Raw genomic sequence first — 23,620 nt, 5'->3', positions numbered from 1 at the left:
ATAGCCTCTCTACGAGCTCACAGCGTGCTGTGATGCGACGCGTTGCGAGCTTGTAGAGTGGCTATTTTCACTACTTTCGTGCGTCTTGTATGGTGAAGTAGGGAGTTGATTTACAAAAAAAAACATTCACAGGGAGATATGAGGTTCTGCCCGACAGCGACGATAATGGTAGATGTGGGGATAATGCTTGTTAGAGCCCTGCCAATACAAGGTTTTCTACTCCAGCTAGCTAATTTCCAAATATTGGACTGTGGACAAAGAGGAATGCTGGCCAACAAGCACTGAAAACTCTTCTTAAATAATAAACATAGACTTTATACACTTAGGAAACGTTAATGTCCTCCAGGGGGGCAATTTGTGGTACAGCGCAGAACGTATAGTCACATTGAAAAGCACATCAGATAAAGAAAAAGCAACTAATAATCCAACACTCTACAGTAATAGCAGCCATATTAAATATAATCACAGAGAAGGTATGCATTTAAAGCTACCATCCGTGCGTTTTATAGCCTTTGTCTCTCTCTCCCAGCGGAGAGAGGTAAGTGCGTTGACGTCCGAACTACGATGAAGCACATCTATAGGGCCCTGTTTTATTTTTGTGGTTTGTGGCGCACCGCGACGCATAGTGAGCTTGTAGATCGACTATTTTCCAAATATCTTTAATACATTTTTAGACATTTGAAAACTTGTGAAATGAGACATTCTGCATATTGAGTACTTTTACTTTTGGTCCTTTTAGTACATTTTGATACTTTTACTCAAGTACATTCTAATTACCTCAGATGACAGTAAAGTGACAATTTAAGGACTTTCAAGACCTTTTTAACACCTAAAACAATTTACTGAAATGAAAAGAAAGAAGACCATTACTGCATCAAAAGTAATCAACAAACTATACTATGAAAACTGGTCAAACATTTGGCCAAATTGTCAAATAGTATAAGAAAGCGGCAGAAATTGGTAGGCTTGGCGTTGTGAGCTTGTAGATCTGCTATTTGGGAACCGAGTCGAACTAAATATAATGCCTCAACTCCTACAATTCCAAGTTCTTGTCAGGGTGGGGGTCCCCAGTTCAAATAGGATTATTTTGGGGGGTCGCGGCCTGAAAATGTTGAGAAGCACTGCCTTAGCTGAGGGATAGATGAAGCAGGGACCCCCCCACCCCCAATACATATTGTATAAAATTGTGTTGCACATTATACCTTTTCATAGATTTCATAGATATCTTCGTGTAGATCAGCTATTTTCGGGCCAAGAGGGCCAAGAGGTTTGGTGCAAAAAAGAGTGAACCAAGTACAGAGCCAAGGGTTCCAAGTATTGAGGGTTTAAGTGGTTAAATGACAGAACATAATCCAATGTAATAGAAAAGATAACAAACAAAAAAACAACATTAATTTACACAACATTGATGATAGTGCTGTCAGACAAGTCTAAGAAGCTATCTATGAAATCTATGAAAAAGTATATTTGTAACATATGTTTATACATTGTAGTGTGTGTGTGTGTGTGTGTGTGTGTGTGTGTGTGTGTGTGTGTGTGTGTGTGTGTGTGTGTGTGTGTGTGTGTGTGTGTGTGTGTGTGTGTGTGTGTGTGTGTGTGTGTGTGTGTGTGTGTGTGTGTGTTTTGGGGGGTCCCTGCTTTGTCTCTCTCAGCTAAGGGGTCCTTGGCCTGAAAAAAAAAACGTTGAAGACTCCTGCTGGTCTAAATAAAAAAAGATTTCTGCCAATAGAGTGAGCATTGTATCAAGGTTAAAGAAGTTCAGCTTTCTAAGAAGTTTGTCCCGGGATAGATTGGAATCTATTTATTCTCTGTCACGACCTCAATCTCCTCTCCACTGATCCTAGATAGAGCTGGGCGGTGAGGCATCACATCTCAAAAAATAACATAAAATCAGCTTCTCTCGGATGTGTTCCGATTCAAATATGAGGTCTCACGGCAAGTCGACAAAGTCTGCGTATTAAATATACAGCAAAGTTGACCGCACAATGTCCTATGCTGCTGTCTGTGCCAGTGCCAGATTTTAACTCTTTCATTGCCAGACTTATTTCAGGCTGTGTCGTCCTCCCAGTGCCACGAGAAATGTGCATTTTTCCTCCGTTTATTTTTTAACATTGAAGTGAATGGAGCAGCAATTTTTTGGATAGCGTTATCTCCTAGTTCCTTTGAGATAAACAAAAAAATATATATATATATATTAAAAAAATGTTTTTAAATAATTTCCGTCCTTGGCCATGAGAGCCATAGTAGAATCGGACGGGAATTCCCGTTTTTGGCAATAAAAGAGTTAATGATTGCGGTTCCTGTAACCATTCCCTCTTAGCGGTCCGATTCCTTAACAGTTCCTTTTAACGATTCCTATATTAAAACAAAAAAAATCTATATATTGTTTTGATAAACACAAATTCAATCATACTGCATACTGTAGTCGTGGTTGTCAAAGTTGGTTATTTCTGGGTTACTCGGGGGTTCCAAATGAACCCTTGCAAGTCCTCATACCAGCTCTAACAGTGTTGGATCCGGTTCCTCCGTTTTCTCCGGTTCCGGATCCTGTACCCTTACCTTTTGAGATCTGCCCTTAAGGAAATCCAAATCCATTAGTTGTTGAATCCAGTCCAAACTGTTCTTTGTGGGTGGATTGTGTTAAATGCACAAAACAGCCGTTCTACAAGCTCAAAACGCGTTGCGATGCGACACATTTTTAGGTTGTAGATTGGCTATTTTTTGCTACTCTTGTGTGCTACTGTCGCATGACGAAGTAGGGTACAAATTTACAAAAAGAAAGGGGGGGAAAATATTAAAAACATCTAAATATGGAGATAAGAGGTTTCTGCCTGAGAGCAACGATTTATTAATGCGTTAATGTCAACTCAGAACACAAAGTCTCTCCAGTTCTCGTTTTATTTCCTTCAGCTTGTGGCCTCACGCTTTCTCAGCAACAGGTGGCTCGAAGCAATTTACGAGACTGATGGAGACACACAACAAATGAGCTAGTGAAAAAAAAAAAGTTTCAACCTCTTTCTCATTAAATTTAGGCACCGAGCGTAAACTATTTAACATATCCTGAGTACTATCACTTTCCCCGAGCCGACTCTGCCTTCCTTGACTCGTCATCCAATTTACCTTTTTTTAAACGCATAGTCTCTCGAATTCACAGAGTCTCTTTGAATCCTTTAGAAGACTCTTTCCCGTTTGCTGTATAATTTCCTCCTTTTTTCCATTTTGACTTCATATCAAATTTATTTTTCCCCAGTGTCAACTCAACTGTGCCTGCCGTCGTGCCCTTTTCCAATTCCGACTCCGACCTGACAGATACTTTCATGATTCAAATTCAAAAGCAGAAAAAGTAGCAGATCTGCAAGCTCAAAGCGTGTTTCTTCACGCCGGGGTTTGGAGCTTTTGTTGATCTGCTACTTTTGATGCTTTTGTGTGATGCTGCTGTATGATCAAGTAAGGCGTTAATTTAGTGGAAGTGCTGTAGACTCTACAGCAATGGCTGACAACATTTTCAGGCCGTGACCTCCCAAAATAATCATATTTGAACTGGGGACCCCCGACCCTGACAAGCACTTGGAATTGTAGTAGTTGAGGCATTACATTTAGTTTGACTCGGTTCCACGGATAAATATTGTGAAAATAGCCGCTCTACAAGCTCACAACGAGGCTATTTACAAAATGTTTGCCTCTTTCTTATATTATTTGACAATTTGGCCACTGTTTAACCAATTTTTATAGTTTGTTGATTACCTTTGATGCAGTGATTTTTTTTTTTAAGGTATTAAAAATTTCTTAAAAAGTCACGCTATGCAGTATCCGCCAGCATTCGGATAATGCAAGCGAGCGAACACCATTTGAATGTCCTGACTCCTGAGACATATCGTGCTGCATCTGATAACAGGAAGCCCTGTACAATGTCTAACCAATTGTGTGGTGATAGCTTATGCATCGAGAGCCTGGGAGCATTTGTGACGATTCACAAATGGATAAAGAAAAATAACCCATTGAGACCGGGAAAGCATCTGTGTCATTTTTTGAATTATTTGGCTATTCAAAATAGCAGATCTACAAGCTCATAGCGCGGCACCGGAACCCCAGCTCAAAATATGTTGTTCCAGGGACGCCCAGAAGCACAGATCGGAGTTAAATGTTCGCTTTAAAACATATATATTATATATTCAAAGATTTGCACAAATTTTCCACGATTTTTCAAAAAATAGCAGCTCTACAATGCACTCGGTGCCGCGCTATGATCTTGTATATCTGCTATTTTCGAATAGCCAAATAAATCTTAAAATGACACAGATGCGTTCCCGGTTTTAACGGGATAATGGCCTCATCCATTATCTTACAATAACCTCTGAGTGGATTATCCCTCTTATACCGTGGCAAATGTGCAAAGATTAAAAATAAATAATGTTCATCCATGCCCAGAGGCGCGTGTGATGTTGAGAAAGAAAAAGTAATTTTTTTGCTCGCTATATCGGCACCAAATAGGACAAATCTCATTAAACAGCTTCTCCAGTCCCCAAAAGCTGAATCAGACAGTCAGTTTAAGTTAGGCTCGAGGCTTTCTAGAAGTAGTGGGATGTCTCCCAAACAGAAATTAATTACCCTGCGTATTAACACAAGAATTATACGTTGACAATCTGTTTTTAAGCACTTAAACCCTACAGTATACTTTGTTGCTCTGAGTGCCCCAGGGCTCTCTACTAGGCGCCCTCCTTGTTTTCCCTCTACACTAAATATCTTCAGCGGAAATAGCCGATCCACAAGCCCACAACGCGTCGTGTGAGCTTGTAGATCGGCTATTTTTGACAATTGCTCGCTCAGCATGGTTAAAAAGCAGAATGATTTTCGGCCATTTTCGCGTTTTCTTCAAAAAACACTTTTTGCTACTACTCCAACCGATTTTGTCCAAAACTCACACAAATCGGTTACACATTATCTCTGGGGTCATGTGATCAAGAATATTTAGGTTCCATTCCAATTATGGCTATGACGGAGACCTGCGCTCCGCGGAGCACAGGTCTAGTCTCTTCCTGTAAATATTCATATGGCTCCTCAGTACCTCCAAAAACGTACTCTGTCACGGAAACTGACAGAGCCTTTGGGGCACAGAGCCTTCAGTGTGGCAGCCCCCCAGCCTGTGGAACTCGAACTCTCTCCCAATGGAGATTAGCCATGCTCCATCACTGGACTCTTTTAACTCATTAACCGCCTGAGTAAAAAAATCGTCTATAGCCGACCTTGCCAGCAATTCCGAGCATTTTCACTGAAGAAATCATAGAATATTATTCTTCACAAAGATCCATCCACCGATTGCTTTAAAAGACGCATCCAAGTCTCGTAGAATCTGGAAATAAAAAGCGTGCCGTCGCGATAATCCGTTCCATAGCTATTGGCAGTTGAATATAGGTTGTTTCCGTCCAAAAAGCAACAGAAAGCACTCAAATCCATTAGAATGGAAGTGAATGTGATTTGCTGCTTCACTGCTACACCGGGAGTCAAATGGTGACTCATAGGTTAGCGAAGAGCGCTATCTAGCGTAAACACTGAAAACACCAGTACAGGTCAAAACACGTCCTTGGCGGTGTGGTCTTTGGATTGACGTCAAAACACGTGATTGGCAGTCACTGAGTTAAGGCTGCCTTGAAAAGACACCTATTCTCTCAGGCTCATAGCAAATAGTTGTTTGTTGTCATTTTATTTGATTGTCTGTTTGTTGGTTGTCCATTGTTTTTGATGTAAAGCGTCCTGGGTTCATGAAAGGCGCTATATAAATTCAGGCTATTATTATTATAATTATTAAACTCAGAATCACTCCGTCTCTCTTTCTCATCCTGTCTTTCTGCATGTGACTCTCAGTCAGTCAGTCAGTCAGTCAGTCAGTCACACACACACACGCCCTCTCTTTCTCCTTCTATCCTTTCATTCCACCCCCCCCCACACCTATTCCTTTACCCTTCTATGGCAATGCTCTCGTCCATCACCTCCACTTACTCCAGTTAAATGGCGCTCCTGTCCTGTCCTGTCCTCACATCACTGCCTGCCTGTCTGTCTGTCTGTCTGTCTGTCTGTCTGTCTGTCTGTCTGTCTGTCTGTCTCTCAATTCAATTCAAAGGAGCTTTATTGGCATGAGAAAACATACGTTTACATTGCCAAAGCAACAGTAGCCTACAAATGAAATGGGAATAAATAAATGTAAAACAGAGCTGTGTTACATCTTAGCTGTGAAGAGCCATCTTACAAAACCATAAGAATTGTGCATTTCCCGTCAGAAATAGTTATACATCCACATCACACATAGGATTGGTTAGCTTGGGATAAACCTTGGGGAGAAAAATGAGAGCGGTATTTCAATGTTTTGCATTCACTGGGTATGAAACCATTTGGGACAAGTAGCAGCAATTTTCAAATGTATTTAACGTTAATTGCTCTGTTTGTATGTACAGTATTTCTATGTACCGAGGTCACTCGGTGCGAACACTGCAAGAATACACACAAGGATTTCTCTCTCTCTCTCTCTCTCTCTCTCTCTCTCTCTCTCTCTCTCTCTCTCTCTCTCTCTCTCTCTCTCTGTCTCTCTCTCTTAACCCATTAAGACCGGGAACGCATCTGTGTAACCACTTTAACCATTATTTTATACTTCGGTTATTATTATTATTATTTTTAAAGCAATTTTTTTACTGAAATCTTTGCTTCTGGGGGTCCCTGGAACAAAATATTTTGAGATGGGGTCCGCGGCCAAATACTGTATATCATTTTGGGGGTCCTTTACATGAAAACGTTTGAGAACCACTGTAGCATAACATACGTTTTTTTTTTTAAACTGTTAGGATTTAGAAGACATTTGTAGAATCCCCCAGAAGCAAAGATTTGAGTTGCAAATGTTCGCTTTAAAAATATATATATTCAAAGACTTGCACACATTTTCTTGATTTAAAAAAAAAATAGCAGATCTACAAGCTTGTGGTGCGGCCGCACCACAAGCTTGTACATCTGCTATTTTTGAATAGCCAAAGAAATCTAAAAATGACACACAGATACGTTCCCGGCCGTAATGGGTTAATCTCCCTCCCTCTCGTTCTCCTCTGCTCATGTCTCATCGATCGGTGCATTTGTTCAGAGCTGCTGTTGATCCTCTCGCTTTCACGCGTCTTTGGATTCCTCCATTCTGAAAGGTGTCGATTCTCTCGCATTCCCCCATGCGACGCTTTTATTTAGTACATTTTTTTATCTTTCCCAGGATAAATAAGGTATTATAGGGGATATAATAAATGTCACGGACACGGTATAAACCTCGCTCTTTGATAAAGTTGAAAATGACTAAATAATAAGTTAACTATGATAATGTCTCTTCAAACTATACAGCATTTGAGGGCAATTTAAAGAGGTGGTGCAATGGTTTTGCACTTTTTCTGTTTTTCATGTGTCTGTGAGGTTGATAGAACTTCATTAAGCCCCCTGGTGGTGTTTTTATGGTGTTTTATGTCTTCTCTGACTATTTTGAGTTTCTACCTGGAGGCTGAAACCTTGAGGGTCAAACGTGCCAATAGAAAAACAGCCCTTTAGTGACATAGTAAAAATGTACCCTCCCCCTCATTATCATAACACAACAGGTGTGGGCATGAGGAGGAGGAGGGACTAGGACAGGTGGGTGGTGCTTAGGTGGTGGAGCAGGTGCTAAGGTGAGAACCAGGTATACTTAATGAACTGGAGGTGTGTCCACATAAAAACATAATTTTAACAATTTCTGTACACTTTTTTGAAAAAAATCTTCCTCCTAGTATAACCATAATACCTGATGATTATGTTTTAGAGGGGGGAGAAATCACTGAAAATCACGGCACCCCGTCTTTAAGAATTTTGATCCGGGCGGGTCTATTGTGGGCATGCTATTAAAGGAGGAAATAATTATTGTTATTATTATTAAGGAGATATCTGTATCTGTTAGCCCTTGTCCCTGTTATGCCCATATATGGAGATCGCTGATGTCATCAGTATATGCCCATATATGGAGCTGACTGATGTGCCTGATGCCATGACGACACATTGAGGTTAGACAACACACTCCATATGTGGGCATGGCTGCATTGGGAACTCCTTATATGGTTATGGCTGAGTCATGGTGACATGAGTGTAACAAAGTGGACCGCCGGCCAGCCGGTCCTCCCTTAAAGGAGGTGTTCACCCAAATAATTACTTATTTTCAATCAATTACACACCCCATGAAGCCTTGAATACATGGAGGTTTTTGTCGCATTTCTAAGCCAATAATTTGGCGGCCGGAGTCAAAGAGTCTCCATTGAGTCCCCTACCAGAGACTCCGCCATTCATCAAATGACTGGCTTATGAATACGCAAAAACAAATAAAAATCTCCATAACTTCAAGGCTTTATGGGTTGTGCAATTGATAGAAAATAACTAATTTTTTTGGTGAACTACTCCTTTAAGCCAATTTTAATGTAAGATGCGTCTTATGATCAAGTATTAAGGGCTTAATGGTTAATAGCGATCGTTTGCAACTAGGCGGTCAGAGCAGGGGCCGGTCAGCAAGTGAGTTTGGCCTCGGGCCAATTTTGCTCTGAGCCATTAGATAGTTTAGGGTCAGAACATAAATCAAAGGCTAATTTAAGAAGTTGATAGTTAAAAAAAAATGTTATTTTTTTACTGGAACTCCGTTGGCAGACCGCCTTATAAGACATATACATCTGTGGGAGTTGCAGAGAATGGATGAAAAATAAATTAGCGTCCCTGTCGGGTGGAAACGGTTGCTTTTCGGTATACAAATTCTAAAAACGGCAAAAGTAGCAGATCTGCAAGCTCGAAATGCGCCGCGATCGTGGATCTGCTACTCTTGATGCTTTTGTGTGACGCTGTAGCATGAGGAAGAAGAGTGTTCATTTAGGAAAAAAAACACAAAAGCTTAAATATGGAGATAGGAGGTTTCTGCCCGACAGCAACGATTTGCTATATATTGTCGGTGGCATAATAATATATTGTATAAATTATCTGTTTTCCAGCCTTTCCATCACTGTGAATAATACATGTGTGGAATTACCATTTAGTGGAGCCGAAACTTATTCTAATAACGATTTGATATACTTTTATTCTCATAATCATTACACCCTCCTCCTAGACGTTCTGTACAACATCAAATTATTACTGGATTGATTGATTGTTTGTGTGCTTGGGGCTAGCTAATGTACACTACGTGTGTAGCCTGCTTAATTGAGCTAGCCTGCTGCTACATTAGCAAGAATAAAAATGGCAGTATGGCACTATCCAAAAGTCTAAACATTTCGTTTCCATTCAATCCGGGAACGCATCTGTGTAATTTTTAGATTTCTTTGGCCTTTCAAAAATTGCAGATATACAAGATCAAAGTGTGGCACAGAGTGCCACGCTATGAGCTTGTAGATCTGCTATTTTAAAAGCTTTTTTTAAAGCAAACATTTGTAACTCAAATCTTTGCTTCTGGGGATTCTACAAATGTCTTGTAAATCCTAACAAATTTCTGAAACACTAATGGTGCTATAATATTCAGTGGTTCTCAATCTTTTTTCATGTCAAGGAGCCCCAAAATTATATGTATTTGGCCTCGGACCCCCATCTCAAAATATTTTTGTTCCAGGGACCCCCAGGAGCAAAGATTTGAGTAAAAAAATGTCGCTTTAAAAACCATATATATTCAAAAGATTTGCACACATTTTTAAGATTTTTCTAAAATAGCAGATCTACAAGCTCATAGCGTGGCACTCGGTGCCGCGCTATGAGCTTAAAATAATGGTTAAAGTGGTTAATACTAAAATGACACAGAGGAATGGACAGCATACTATGCGTTCATTCTACCTGGGTTCATCAATGCAAAGCCATTGTGTCTTATCAGCAGCAAAGTTGTGGCTGCTTGCAATTGGAATCAACTTTTTTTCGACGGCACCACGAGACAAAGCATGGCTCCTTCAAAGTGGTCCTTCCACCCAAGACAGTGGCACGAATGTGCAAGATTGAAGCCCTGACAGAAGCTTAGGCTATACACTTCTTTCCCCCACGGCATTCAGCGCCACACTCCACTCTGCTGCTTGATTTCCTCTATTTGGACATTATAGCGAAAATATAGCCTATGAGACTGTCAGTGGCATATTGTAAAATGAAAAATATGATTCTCAAAATAATCTGTCGGGCCTGGTATTATAGAAGTAGCCTCACTACTACCACAGACAATTTCTGGAATTTTTAAAAGTCTATTCCAGACAGAGGAAAGTCATGGAATTTTGTAAGTCTAATTAGTTATTATTATAAGTTGTTGTTTTGATTGATTGATTGAATACTTTATTTTAATGAACAGTTTGCAAAAGGTACAAAGGTACTGTCATACATTAATGCTAAAAGGATTACACAAAAAGCCCTAAGGCCTTGTTTCCATTGTGGTCCTATCTATTCAATTAATCAATAAAGACATGCAATACTAAACAAGAATCATGGATACTAGGAGCAGTAAAATATATATTTTACAGCTAAACAGTGGGGGGTCATTTATTTTGGCAAGATGGAAGACTTGTCTAGGTCCAGTTGCAAATTGCAGACAGGAGCTCTTTTATGGAAGGAGGGTAGGGAGTTGCACTTTGTTGTTGCTGTTGATTCACAAGCATTGGTGGTTGTTGTTACATTTTAGCATGTTATGTTAGCTTTATTACTGTAGGTCTTGGAAACTCAAGAGCCATGTGAAAGTTATGGACTTTTACTTTTGATCTAGAGCAGGGGTATTCAACAGGGGGGGTCCGCAGAGATACTACGGGAGGCGGTGGGGGGGTGCTTGATTCAGTATTTAGATATTTGATATTCATTTTTTTGTCTCCTCACGTATTAGAAGGACAATATCAGTCACCAGAACCAAGGACAGGTGTTTTAGATTAATCTACCATGGTTAAAATGTTACAATGAGTTTGTATAGGAAGGGGGCGTGTCTGATAAAATCAATATCAAATATTTAAATACTGAATCAAGCAACTTAAAAACGGTCCGGGGTGCTCCCAAAAGCCTGAGTAGACGTCCGATAAGATGACCCAAATTTGTTTTGAAAGTGAAATATCCCTAGCCGAAAATAGCAGATCTACAAGCGTTGTGAGTGTACAGGGAAAAAAGAGAAGACCAAGTACCGAGCCAAAGTTCAAGTTAACAAAGTATTGAGGGTTTTAGTGGTTTAATGTCTGAAAACACACATTTAACATGAATCCAATATACTGTATAGTGGGGGGGGGGGGTCCTCATCTCTCTCTCAGCTAAGGGGTCCGTGGCCTGAAAAACGTTGAAGACCCCTGATCTAGACTGGGAAGTTGTAACGTTTGTACCAATGTCAACATCCAGTTTGACATCTATCAGTGTAGTTCTTGGCTAGGCTTTTGTTTCCTCACTGTAGTGTGCACGCACATAATTTAGGAAAAATAATGTGGACATCATTTATTTGTTTAAAGTTTAGGTACAGACAGAGCTGTATATTTTGTGTAGTTGTATATCTATATGAGTAAGTGCCTCTTAAATTGAAAACTGCACTAGCATCGCTGCTATAGCATTTATATCAATGTTGGCCTTTAGCCAGCAGACTTCCGTTTTGCCTTCCCATTTCTGTAAGATGATATATTTCTAATTCTATTTTGTTGAAAATACATTAGGCTTTAAGATGGAGCTAAAAGCTTTGCTAGTATTGGAAGTCTGCCCTCCATTCAACTAATATAATTTTCAATTAGACTTGAAGATTCAGAATTGATCGAGCCCTCTTCTTACTTTGAAGAGTGAGTCTCCAGACTCACACTCTCTCTCTCTCTCTCTCTCTCTCTCTCTCTCTCTCTCTCTCTCTCTCTCTCTCTCTCTCTCTCTCTCTCTCTCTCTCTCTCTCTCTCTCTCTCTCCCCCTCCCTCTATCGTTCTCTCTTTATATCTTGCTAGTGGTGGAAGAAGTGCTACATTTGTTTACTTAAAGTCGTACCTGGAAAGTTTCTTTTTTTTAGCAACCTCTGCTGGTCACAACCGTCATTGCAGGTCTTTATCTGAGTCCTGCACTACCCAGAATTCCATTTGTTTTCACCAGAAGGCGGAAGCGTTTCAAAAAGCGTTCTTTTAGTTGTTTTATACTATCTGCGGATCGTTTCTCTTAGCCAGTGGAGCTTTAGTTGCCGTGAGCTGTGTTTTATTTTGCTGTTGTTTTTCCATCTTCAAATCCTATGAAGCCATAAAAACAGCGTGATATTCCTTTTTGTTACTAGCGCGGTAGTTCCGGGCCAAATGACGTCATTTTCGCAGGAAAGACGCCCCACTCCACTTTCAATAGAAAATATGTTTATAAGAGGCTGGGGGTGAAATTCATGGAGTGGGTGTTGTGAAACATTTGCCACTCACAAAAGATATACAATTTGGTGGGTCAGTAGGATACAACAGCAGAAATTAAAATACATATACAGTATGTAAAGTGCCAAAAGTAAAAGTACTCATTATGCAGAATGTCCCAATTTTTTTTTTAATTGTCAAAACAAATTGCATCTACAAGCTCACAAAGTGTTGCATCACAATCTAAACGTGAGCTTGTAGATCCACTATTTTTGAATAGATGAAAGCTTAAGTGGTTAATGTCCGTTTTGTACTAATAATCTAAACCTACAAATTATTTTGCTTACATTATTTATTCTGAGATGTTAGCAGAGAAGTATAAAGCCCCTTTTTGTTGACTCTTCTTTCAATCCTTTCTTTCCTTCTCTCTCTTCTTCTGTTTCTCAGTGGGTGAAAGATTAGTGGTGGGTGTTTGTTCATTGATTCCCTTTGTTGATTTGTGCGCCCTGTGGTCGGTCTCTCTCTCCTCTCTCTCCCTCCCTCCCTCTCTCTCTCTCTCTCTCCCCCCATGAAGTTCTGCTTTATCAACAGCAGATTTGAGGTGAACATATGGATCTATATGGTCAACTAGAATAAAATGGTGCATTTATATAGTGCCTTTTATCCAGAGCGCTTTATAAAGTGCATTATATTCTCACACACACACACACACACACACACACACACACACACACACACACACACACACACACACACACACACACACACACACACACACACACACACACACAGGAGGAGTTAGGTTAGGGGTTCAGTGCTCTGCTCAAGGACACTTAGACAGTAACTCGGTAGGAGCCCGGGATCAAACCGGGAACCTTCCGTTTCCCAAGCGGCCGCTCTACCTCCTGCCGACTCTGTCTTTCCCAGGTGTTTCGCCCAGGTTGGCGTGTTTTTTTTGTGGTTAAGGCAGTGGTTTTTGTGGGTTGCGACTCGCAAGTAAATATCCTTTTTTTTTTTACTTCTTATTTAAAAAAGCGAGATATATAGTATATATTTCAAAAGATTTTCAATTTCGTTTTTCATTTTTTTCCATAAATTCCATAAAAACATACATGAAAAAAAACTTTACAAGTAGTGAAAATAGCAGATCTACAAGCTACTGTACGCGTCGCGTCAGAGGCAAATATTGTGCTTTTACTCCAATACAATTATTTGAAAACTGTAGTTACTAGTTACTTTGTAGATTTTGATTATTATTACAAAACATACATTACCCACTTCAGCCCACCACATTTCGGCCATTTGAAAATAGCAGATCAACAAGCTCACAATGCGTCGATGCGATTTTTTTACATTTTACACATTCTGCAAAAATGAGTACTTTAAGTACATTTTGATGCCAATACTTTTGTACTAAAGTACATTTTGAATTCCGGTCTTTTACTTGTAACATATTTTTACATCACAGTATTGATACATTTACTTAAGTAAGAAATGTGAGTACTTTTTCCACCATTGTCTCTCTCTCTGTCTCTGTCTTGGAACCCAGGACAAAGTCCATTCATTGTGTCTTTGTCTCTCTGTGTGTCCGTCCGTCTGTCTGTCCAGAGGGCCCAGGAGGAGGTCCACTCCAAGGAGCTGAAGGTCAAGCTGCTGACGGACAGCGTCAACAGCTTCATCGCCAAAGCCCCGCCCACGGCCCACGATGCCCTGCGCTCCGAGCTGGACGTCCTCACCGCCAACTACCTACGCCTCTGTAGCCGCCTGGACGGCAAGTGTAAGACCCTGGAGGTGAGACGCAGTGTGTGTCTGTCCGTCTGTCTGTCTTATCCATCGATTTTCATTAGCATAATTATATCTATATCTACATGTGGTTTTATATTCCTCTCTCTTTCTCTCTCTCTCTACATTAAAACATCAACTCACACACTTTTTTTGTGACACCACCGTGTCACACAAAAGTATCAAAAGCAGCAGACCTACAAGCTCGAAACGCGTCGCTTCGCGCCGCGTTTCGAGCTTGTAGATCTGCTGCTTTTGACACTTTTGAAGTTGAATCCTGAAAAGTAACAGTTCGGGACATATGAGGTTTCCACCCGACAGAGACGATGTGTATCTTAACACTAGGCCACTGCCTCAGTAGTGTGCTTTGAGTCGTCCTGAACAAATCAAATCCGTGAGGATGGAGATAGAAACCGTCGAAGAATATGAGCGCGATGATTGATTCTAGGCTGAAGCTGTGTTCCAACACCGATACCGTCTATAAGAAAAGTCAGCAGAGACTACATTGTATGCGCAGGCTGAGACGGTGTAGCGTGGATACAAGTTTTAATGGTACTTTTCCACTGATCTTTTTGTAGAGAGCTGCATTGACTTTTTTTTGTTTTGTTCTGCTGGGTATGGCTCATCAGACAGTGAGTAATAAAAAACAAAGTCCATAAAAATAAAATATACATTTTCGGTACAACTTCTTTGTTCAAGGTTTCTTCATTGGTATTTTCCAATTCATATACAGGTCTATAAGATAAAAGCATACAAAAACAGTGTATGTTGGTCCCTGGAACAAAAGAGATGGGGGTCTGCGGCCAAATAATTGTTGTTTGGTTGCTATATCAGTGGTGCTCAAACTTTTTCCATGTCAAGGACCCCCAAAATGATATGTATTTGGCCGCGGACCCCCATCTCAAAATATTTTGAGATGGGGGTTTGAGATGAAGAAACAGGAAGAAAAAAAAGTTACAATATGGAGATAAGAGGTTTCTGCTGTCGGGCAGAAACCTTGTATGTCCAAAACTGCCACTTTTCAGAAAATAGGCGGAAAATAAATTGGTTACATATTTATAAAAACCCTCCTAAACGGCTCTAAATTCACAAGATATTTAATTTTAAGCCACGGGGATAATCCACGACGAGCGGGCGGGGGGGCGGATATTGAAATATAATGCATTGATGCAGATGCTAATTAATTAGCATAATGCAATTACATAATACACGGAGGAGAGTGCATCATTTCCTGATAAGGGCTCAGAGTGGATTATCCCGCTTATAGAGTGGCCCCGTTGCCCCGTGTTTGAAAGTTACATTGAAATCCATGTTTTTTTAGCTGGAAAAACATGAACATTAATACAGTTACAGTGATGATTATGTGCATTAATTTAGCACGCGTGTCCCTGCTGCGGTCAAGCAGAGTACGTTCTCTGTGGTCACGGTGTTAAAAGCTTTTCTTGTTCCCACAATTCAATGATAAAACGTACAAACCAAAAAAACGCTTTTCAACCACGAGGTCGTCATCAAGGTAGCCGAGAGGAACTACAGTGAGCATAACCAAGGATACAGCAGTCGTTATTCTGCTATTTAACCCATTAAGACCGGGAACGCAATTGTGTCATTTTAAGATTTATTTGGCTATTCAAAAATAGCAGATATACAAGCTCATAGCGCGGCACCAAGTGCCGCGCTATGAGCTTGTAGATCTGCTATTTTAGAAAAATCATGAAAATGTTTGCAAATCTTTGAATATAGATTTTTTTTAAGCGAACATTTGTAAAATATTTTGTTCCAGGGACCGTCAGAAGCAAAGATATGAGTCACAAATGTTCGCTTTAAAAAGTATATATTTAAAGATTTAAATATGATAAGATTTTTTGCAGATCTACAAGCTCGAGCTATGAGCTTGTTTATCTGCTATTTTTTTTAATAGCCAAATAAATCTAAAAACGACACAGATGTGTTCCCGGTCTTAATAGGTTAAATATGCAGAAGTTGGCGATTTTCGAGCTCGCAGTTTTGAGATTGTAGTTTGGCTATGTTTGCAATTTTTCAACCACATATCTTTTTTGTGTCTTTTTTTTTTACATTTCTTTAAATGTTCACCTACTGTATAACGACATAACCAAACATGAATCTGTGTGTCACATCACATGCGTGAGTTTAGATGCAATCAGTGGTGATCCTAAAAACTGAATAGTCTGCAAAACATGAGGTGAACAAAATAACAATTAGGGACACGTTTTCAGCTTGTATATCTGCTACTTTTGCTATTTTTGCATTTGAATTCTGAAAAGTAACAGTTTTGGACATGTGAGGTTTCCACCCGACAGAGACGATATGCATAAAATAACTGAATTTGAGGTTAAATGTGAATACTATAGCGGGTGGCAGATCTTGCCATCCTCTTGGCATCCCAAAGGGCTGTAATTAGTGCCGCCGGAGCAGATTTATATCAAACTGTGGCCTCAACATTCCAGTAAGTCCTTAATATATCATCGCATGTCAAGGACAGTGACCCCAAATTGATATGTATTTGGCAGAGGACACCCATCTGAAAAGATGTTGTGCCAGTGACCCCCAGAAGAGAAGATTTATGTACAAAAAAATAATAATCCAAATTATTCAACATTTTCCAAACATTTTTGATATTTTTTCAAAAATAGCAGATGTACAAGTTCCCCTGGAACCCCCCTCCCCGCCCCAAGGACCCCACTTTGAGAACCAGCGGACTAAAGCAGTGTGTTCTCAAACGTTTTAATGTCAAGGAAGACACCCTTTTTGTACACTGGACTAAAAGCTTGAAAATGCCACGAGAAATAACTGTTTTGTTTAGTTTTTGTATAAAGGGCGGTGTTAGAGAAAAGGTCATGGAAGTCTCCAGAATCATTAGAAACCAACCTTTTGGGGTTCACGATGAAGGTTGCAAAGATAAAATGATATATCGATCGAGAAAAGTTTGGTTTTGGGGTCCAAACGCCTCAGGATTTACATAACCTTGACATATAGTGCTCAAGAATTCCAAGTGTTAACCTCACTTGAGTCTCTTAGAGAGATAATGTTCTCTCTTTCATTGTAACTCAAAACATTACTTGCTGATACTTGGACAGCCTTGGGCAAGTGTGTGTGTGGGTGTGTGTGTGTGTGTATGTTTTTGTGTGCGTAGGTGTGTGCTTGTGTTGGTAATGAATGTTTGGAGGTAAGCGCAGGTTATTTAGACAATAGTTCTACAGTAATAGTGCTCCAGTGACACCTCACTTATGGGCTCGTATTAATCTCTCCTCTCCTCTTTGGATGAAATATTTAGAACGGCAGTAAAAAAAAAGGTTTATTCTGAATACTCTCTCTCTCTCTCTGTTAAGTTCTCTAGTTCTCTATCTGTCTCTGTGGGCCCTAACCTTATGCCTAAACGTTTTAGGCATTTAAAAAAAAAATGAAAATAGTGAAAATAGCCAATCTACGTCGACACGTTGTGAGCTTGTAGATCAACTATTTTCAAAATGGCAAAAAATGTCAAAATAGTTTAGGCATAAGGGGTAAGGCGGCACAGAGCCCTAGTGTGTCTGTCTGTCTGTCTGTCTGTCTGTCTGTCTGTCTGTCTGTCTGTCTGTCTGTCTGTCTCTCTTTCTCTCTCTCTCTTTCTCTCTCTCTCTTTCTCTCTCTCTCTCTCTCTCTCTCTCTCTCTCGTTATAGATGTGAGACTTACAGCAGGTGATAGGCCTGCTTTTGTGATCAGAGACACACTGTTATATATCTATCTGTGTGTGTGTGTGTGTGTGTGTGTGTGTGTGTGTGTGTGTGTGTGTGTGTGTGTGTGTGTGTGTGTACGCGTGCGCGCGCGTGCGCGTGCGTTTGTCACTTCGTGCCATGCTGCGAACTTGTACATCTGCTATTTTTGAACATTAAGAAAAAAGTGTGAGAAACTGCTGATTTAGAAGCCATTTGTAGAATCGGTCTCAGGTCTTAATGGATTAAACATGAGACAAATTATGTAAAATCACTAAAATCCTAAAATCACTGCCCTAACATAGTGTGTGTGTGTGTGTGTGTGTGTCTGTGCGTGTGTGTGTGTATTGCAGGAGGTGTGGGCGTGCTGGTGTGAGCTGCTCTCCTACTTGGAGCAGGAGAACGCCTTCCTGGACCAGCTGGAGCAGAAGCTGGACGAGACGGACAACCTGCAGGGCGGCGCCGAGGAGCTGCAGGAGGCCCTGGACGTAAGTAGGAGACGTCGGTCGTCAAAAAGACCCAGTCCATCTGAGCAGCCAACAGCTGGGCGAAGTTGAAACGAAATGTACACCTGCTCTGGGATTAATAAGGTCTACATTACATTATAGTATGTATGATGATGAGGCTCTATTTGATCTCTATTCTTTTATGTTTGAATTATGATCGCCCTTATTAACACATTGAGTGCCAAAAACGGTCCGGACCGTTTTTGAGAAGCCATGCATTGTGGCTTGGGGAAAAAAAATATTATTATTTTTTTTTTTCCTTCACAGTGTACTTTTTTTCTAAAATATGTATTTTTGACTATTTTCGACTATTTTCAACTGGCTGCAACTATGGAGCGGATTACCTAATGTTTTTAATTTTTTTCCCCCGATTGTACGAGACCTCTATGTGTGTAATGAGGGGATCACCTTGAGGACGGTGATCACTGAAAATATTTTGTGACTACTTGAAAAAGGTTAAAAAATTGTTAAAAATCCAGGCACCGACTGTACCCTGTTTTAAAAAAGCCCTGGCACTCAATGTGTTAACTCATTGAGTGCCATTAACGTGTTTCACGTGTTTCTACCGCTATGGCGCAACGTGCCAATGACGTGTTTGACGTGTTTTTGAAAAAATAGTAAAACATTTTTTTATTATTTTTTTTTAAAACATGTTCAGAACCCAAGATATCATTATCTGAAGATTTGCAGCTCCATCCACTCCTTGTTTAACGTATAACTTAAAAAGGCTGTATCTTGCTTCCTAAGCACTTTTGTTTTACTTTGAAAAAAAACTCTGGCACTGGGACAACATAATATAGAAATAATTATTGTTTATTCGTTTTTGTTCTTTTACATACTCATAGGTAGTACAATTGAGTGCACTGCCAGAATTGCCAAACGTTTAAAAAGAAAAAAAATTCTGGCACTCAATGAGTTAACATGCTGTGATGAAGACCTTCCGGTCGATACTCTGTTTCCTTAACCCATTTAATCCGGTAAAGCATCTGTGTCATTTTAGATGCTAGCTATAGGGGTGGGGGTGGGGGGGATCCAGAGGGGTCCCCAGCAAAAGTAGTTAATATAGCGTCACAGTCATTTTAAATACTTTAACCATCTTGAATAGGCCTATTTATTTATTTATTTTTAAAGCGTTTTTTTTTTTTACTCAAATCTTTGCTTCTGGGGGTCCCTGGTACAACATATTTTGAGATGGGGACATATCATTTTGGGGGTCCTTGACATGAAAAAGGTTTGAGCACCACTGATACATACAGCATGCAACACACGTTTTTTTTTTTCATGAATAAGTTATGATTCAGAAGACATTCTTTGAATCGGCCTCGGGTCTTAATGGGTTAACATGCTGTGCTGAAGACCTTCCGGTCGATAGGCGTCAACGCTTTGATCGTCGGTCTGTATTCTGAGAGTCCTGCAGCCAATAAAAACGCTTTTCATTTTGCCTCGTTTACTGCAGAGTGCTGTGTGACTGGTCTCTTTGTTGTTGTTGTTTTTTTTTGCACCATGTCTCCACTCATTACGTTGCTGTCAGGTAGAAACCTTGTATGTCCAAAACGTAAACTTTTCAGGAAATGGACAAAAAACAACAACAACCCGTGTTCCAATGGATCCAATGTATTTATTATTTAGTCACAAAGCTCTTGTTAAAACCCCATTAAGACCGGGAAAGAGTGTGTGTCATTTTAGATTTTAGCTATATTTTTATATATAGCAACATAGGTTTTTCTGAAAAAAGGCATTTCGTCGCTGTCAAGGTCCTTACACACCGGGGCGATTTTTTTCATGCAAATAATACGTTTTTTTTTAAAACCTTATAAAGTCAATGCAAGCTTACATGGAGCGAAAAAGCGAAGCGAAAAAGCGTCTTTTAACTCATTCAGTGCCACTGGCCAAAATTCATTGTAAAAAAGTGCCATTCAGTGCCACAGCCAAAATTCATTGTAAAAAAAAGTGCTTAGGAGCCGAGATACAGCCTTTTTCAGTAAGAAGTTAAACAAGAAGTGAATGGAACAGAACATTTTCAAATCATCATATCTTGGGTTCAGAAAAATTCCCCCCCCCCCCCCAAAAAAAAAAGACGGTTTTAACGTCCTGTGGCACAGGGCTTATTACATAGGACGTATTTTACGTCCAGTGGCACTAAATGAGTTAATTATTCGGAACGAGTCCGAATTTTGCGTACATTCGCATATTCGCCGGTGTGTAACCGCCTTCAGGCAGAAACCTCTTATCTCCATATTCAAACCGTTTCAAGCTTGTAGATCTGCAACTTTTGATGCTTTCGAATTTGAATCCTGAAAAGTAATAGTTTTAGACATGAGGTTTCCGCCCGACAGAGATGATTTGTAGAATCGTCCTCAGGTCTTTAATGAGTTAATACTTTTAATTGGTTAAATATTCATAAAACACACCGACCGACTTGACTATTTTTCTGTTTCAAAATGTTTCAATAAAATGGCGAAAACTAGGCATGTAGGTGTGCATACAGTAGGTGTGAACTTGTTCACACGCTCTTCTTGTACGGTGAAGTAGGGCAGTGGTTCTCAACCTTTTTTATTTTATTTCAAGGACCCCCAGTTTGGTGCGCATTAAGGCCACGGACCCCCCATAACTCTGAGAGTGTACAAATGCGGGTCCATTTGGCCATTTTGTACACTCTCTCAGAGTGACAGAACCAGCCTGTGGTTTCATTCCCCTTTAACTATCAATCATTTAGCATGGAGACCCCCCACAACCCTCTCCAAGGACCCCCTAGCTGGGGGTCCCCGTCGTACCCCAGTTTGAGAACCAACGGAAGTATAGGGCATTCATTTTTCGCAGTGGTGTAAAGTAACGAAGTACATTTACTCAAGTACTGTACTTAAGTAAAATGTTTACGTATTTTTACTTTACTTGAGTATTTCCAGTTTGCTGTACTTTTACTCCTACTCCACTACATCTCAGAGGCAAATATTGTACTTTTACTCCACTACAATTATTTGAAAACTTTAGTTACTAGTTACTTTTCAGATATAAATTATGATATTATGAAACATACATTGACCACTTTAGCCCTATTTTATACACAGGCTATTTGATAATAGCAGATCTACAAACTCACAACGCGACGCATCGCGACACGTTGTGAGCTTGTAGATCAAACATTCGAGTACTTTTACTTATGGTACTTTAAGTATATTTTGATGCCAATACTTTTGTACTTTTACTCAAGTAACATTTTGAATTCCGGACTTGTACTTGTAACCGAGTACTTCTACATTGCAGTATTTATACTTATACTCAAGTAAAACATTTGAGTACTTTTTCCACCACTGCATTTACGAAAGAAAAGCATATAAAAGCTGAAACGCGGAGATACAAGGTTTCTGCCCGACGACAGCGACGACTCGAAGAGCCGCTATACTTACCCTTGTTGTTGTTGTTGTTGCTGAATCCTCTGTTCCCGTTCCAAAAGAGCACCTGAACTATTGATCCACTCCAGCAGCCATGCGGAGCCTGTTTAGCCCATTCAACCCGGGAACGCATATACTGTGTCATTTTAGATTTTTTAAATAGCTATAACCATTATTTTATACTTTGGGCTATTCAAAAATAGCAGATCTACAAGCTCGTTGCGCGGCACCGAGTGCCGCGCTACGAGCTTGTAGATCTGCTAATTATGTATTTTTGTCGTGAAAATGCGTGCAAATCTTTCAATATATATGTTTAAAAAATAAATAAACGTGTCGCTATAATATCAGTGGTTCTCAAACTGTATTCATTGTCAAGGACCACCCAAAATGATATGTATTTGTCAGTGGACCCCCCCTCCCCCCATCTCAAAATATTTTGTTCCAGGGACCCCCCAGAAGCAAAGATTTGAGTTAAAAATGTATATATTATTCAAAGACATTTGCACACATTTTCAAAATTTGTTTTTCGAAAAATAGCAGATCTACAAGCTTGTATATCTGCTATTTTTTGAATAGCCCAAAGAAATCTAAAAGTGACACAGATGCGTTCCCGGTCTTAAACGGTTAGTCTGTTAGCTTGTTCGCCTGCACGTTCCACAGTGTGTGTGTGTGTGTGTGTGTACACTATGTGCCTGGTGGGGATTGAACACGTTCACATGCTTTGGAAAAGGGAAAGGATTATTGTTTTTTATGTCGTGGCCCCCCGAAGGGGCGAGCTGTACGGAACAGTGTTTGTATGCGTTTCCCCCGTATATATGTATGCGTGTGCGTGTGTGCATATAGTGTGTAACTAAGCATGCCTTCTCTAATGTCTGCATGTCCCTCATAATATGAGGGGCATACATATTATGTATGTACCGTATGTATGCATGCATGCATGTATGTATGTATGTACAGTATGTGTGCCCTTCAAAATGTATGTCTTTGTCCTAATTAGGGCTTTCACGGCTAGAGATTTTTACTGGTCGACTAATTTGACCCAGTGGTAGTCGACTGGTCGACTAGTCGATATTTACCTATTTAAAAAAAGAAAATGCCATTGTTTTAATGCCATTTACTATTATTATCATCCTCCTGCCTTTATTTTTATGCCGTTTTAAGGGAAGCGCTTCTGGCACAGCAGCACAGCAGCGTCTCCAAGGATCCTCAAAAGGGGGTTATTGGACCCGCTTTTGATCAAAAATAAAGTCAGGAGGATAATAATAATAGTAATGGGCCATTACTATGGCATTAAAACAATGAAAAGGAAAAAAAAACATGTGTTTTTTTTCCCAGTACCAACAAGGTCGACTAGTTGGTGAAAGCCCTAGTCCTTATATGTATAGCATGCACGCTCCCAAAATGTCTGCATGTCTCCTGCTTACACAGTATGTATGGTACAGTATGCCCCCAAAATGTCTGTATGTTCCCCCTATGTACAGTACGGACAGTATGTATGCAACGTGTGTGTGCGCGCGTGCGTGCGTGTGTGTGTGTGTGTGTGTGTGCATGTATGCGCTCTATGCACCATATCGCGTGTATGCCCCCAAAATGTCTATGGCCGCCAAAAATGTTTGCCCAAATATGCGGTTCAACACTGCTCCAGACTGGCCTCCAAGCAACACAGACGTTGCCCAGGGGAGCCATGGCGTTATTAGACTCCTTCATGTTTTATAACAACATCTCAGAAGTGAGCCCACTATGGTGCATATATGGAGACACACTGCTGTGCAGCTTTGTGAGTGCTTTATACCTCCACGTCTCCTGGCACCAGCACTGTGAGCTTTGCAGCCCACCCAGTGTGTGTGTGTGAGTGAGTGGGGGGCCGTGCCCTCTTCATTAACTTAACTACACTAGGGAGGGAGGGGGG

At 40.3% G+C, this 23,620-nt stretch overlaps 1 protein-coding gene across 1 annotated transcript in view; it reads left to right on the top strand.

Moving 5' to 3' along the window:
* dmd (dystrophin) overlaps positions 1-23,620 on the top strand; it is a 500,806-nt gene that overhangs the window by 317,268 nt on the left and 159,918 nt on the right. The window contains exons 31-32 of the mRNA XM_080421894.1: positions 13,929-14,111; positions 18,167-18,301. Coding sequence (XP_080278020.1) covers positions 13,929-14,111; positions 18,167-18,301 — 318 coding nt within the window. The remainder of the gene's footprint in view (positions 1-13,928; positions 14,112-18,166; positions 18,302-23,620) is intronic.

Source organism: Gymnoscopelus braueri (genome assembly GCF_963280865.1).
Source record: "Gymnoscopelus braueri genome assembly, chromosome: 24".
Taxonomy (NCBI): Eukaryota; Metazoa; Chordata; class Actinopteri; order Myctophiformes; family Myctophidae; genus Gymnoscopelus; species Gymnoscopelus braueri.
The sequence above is the reverse complement of the archived record's forward strand: the minus strand, read 5'-3'. Positions and strand labels throughout refer to the sequence as shown.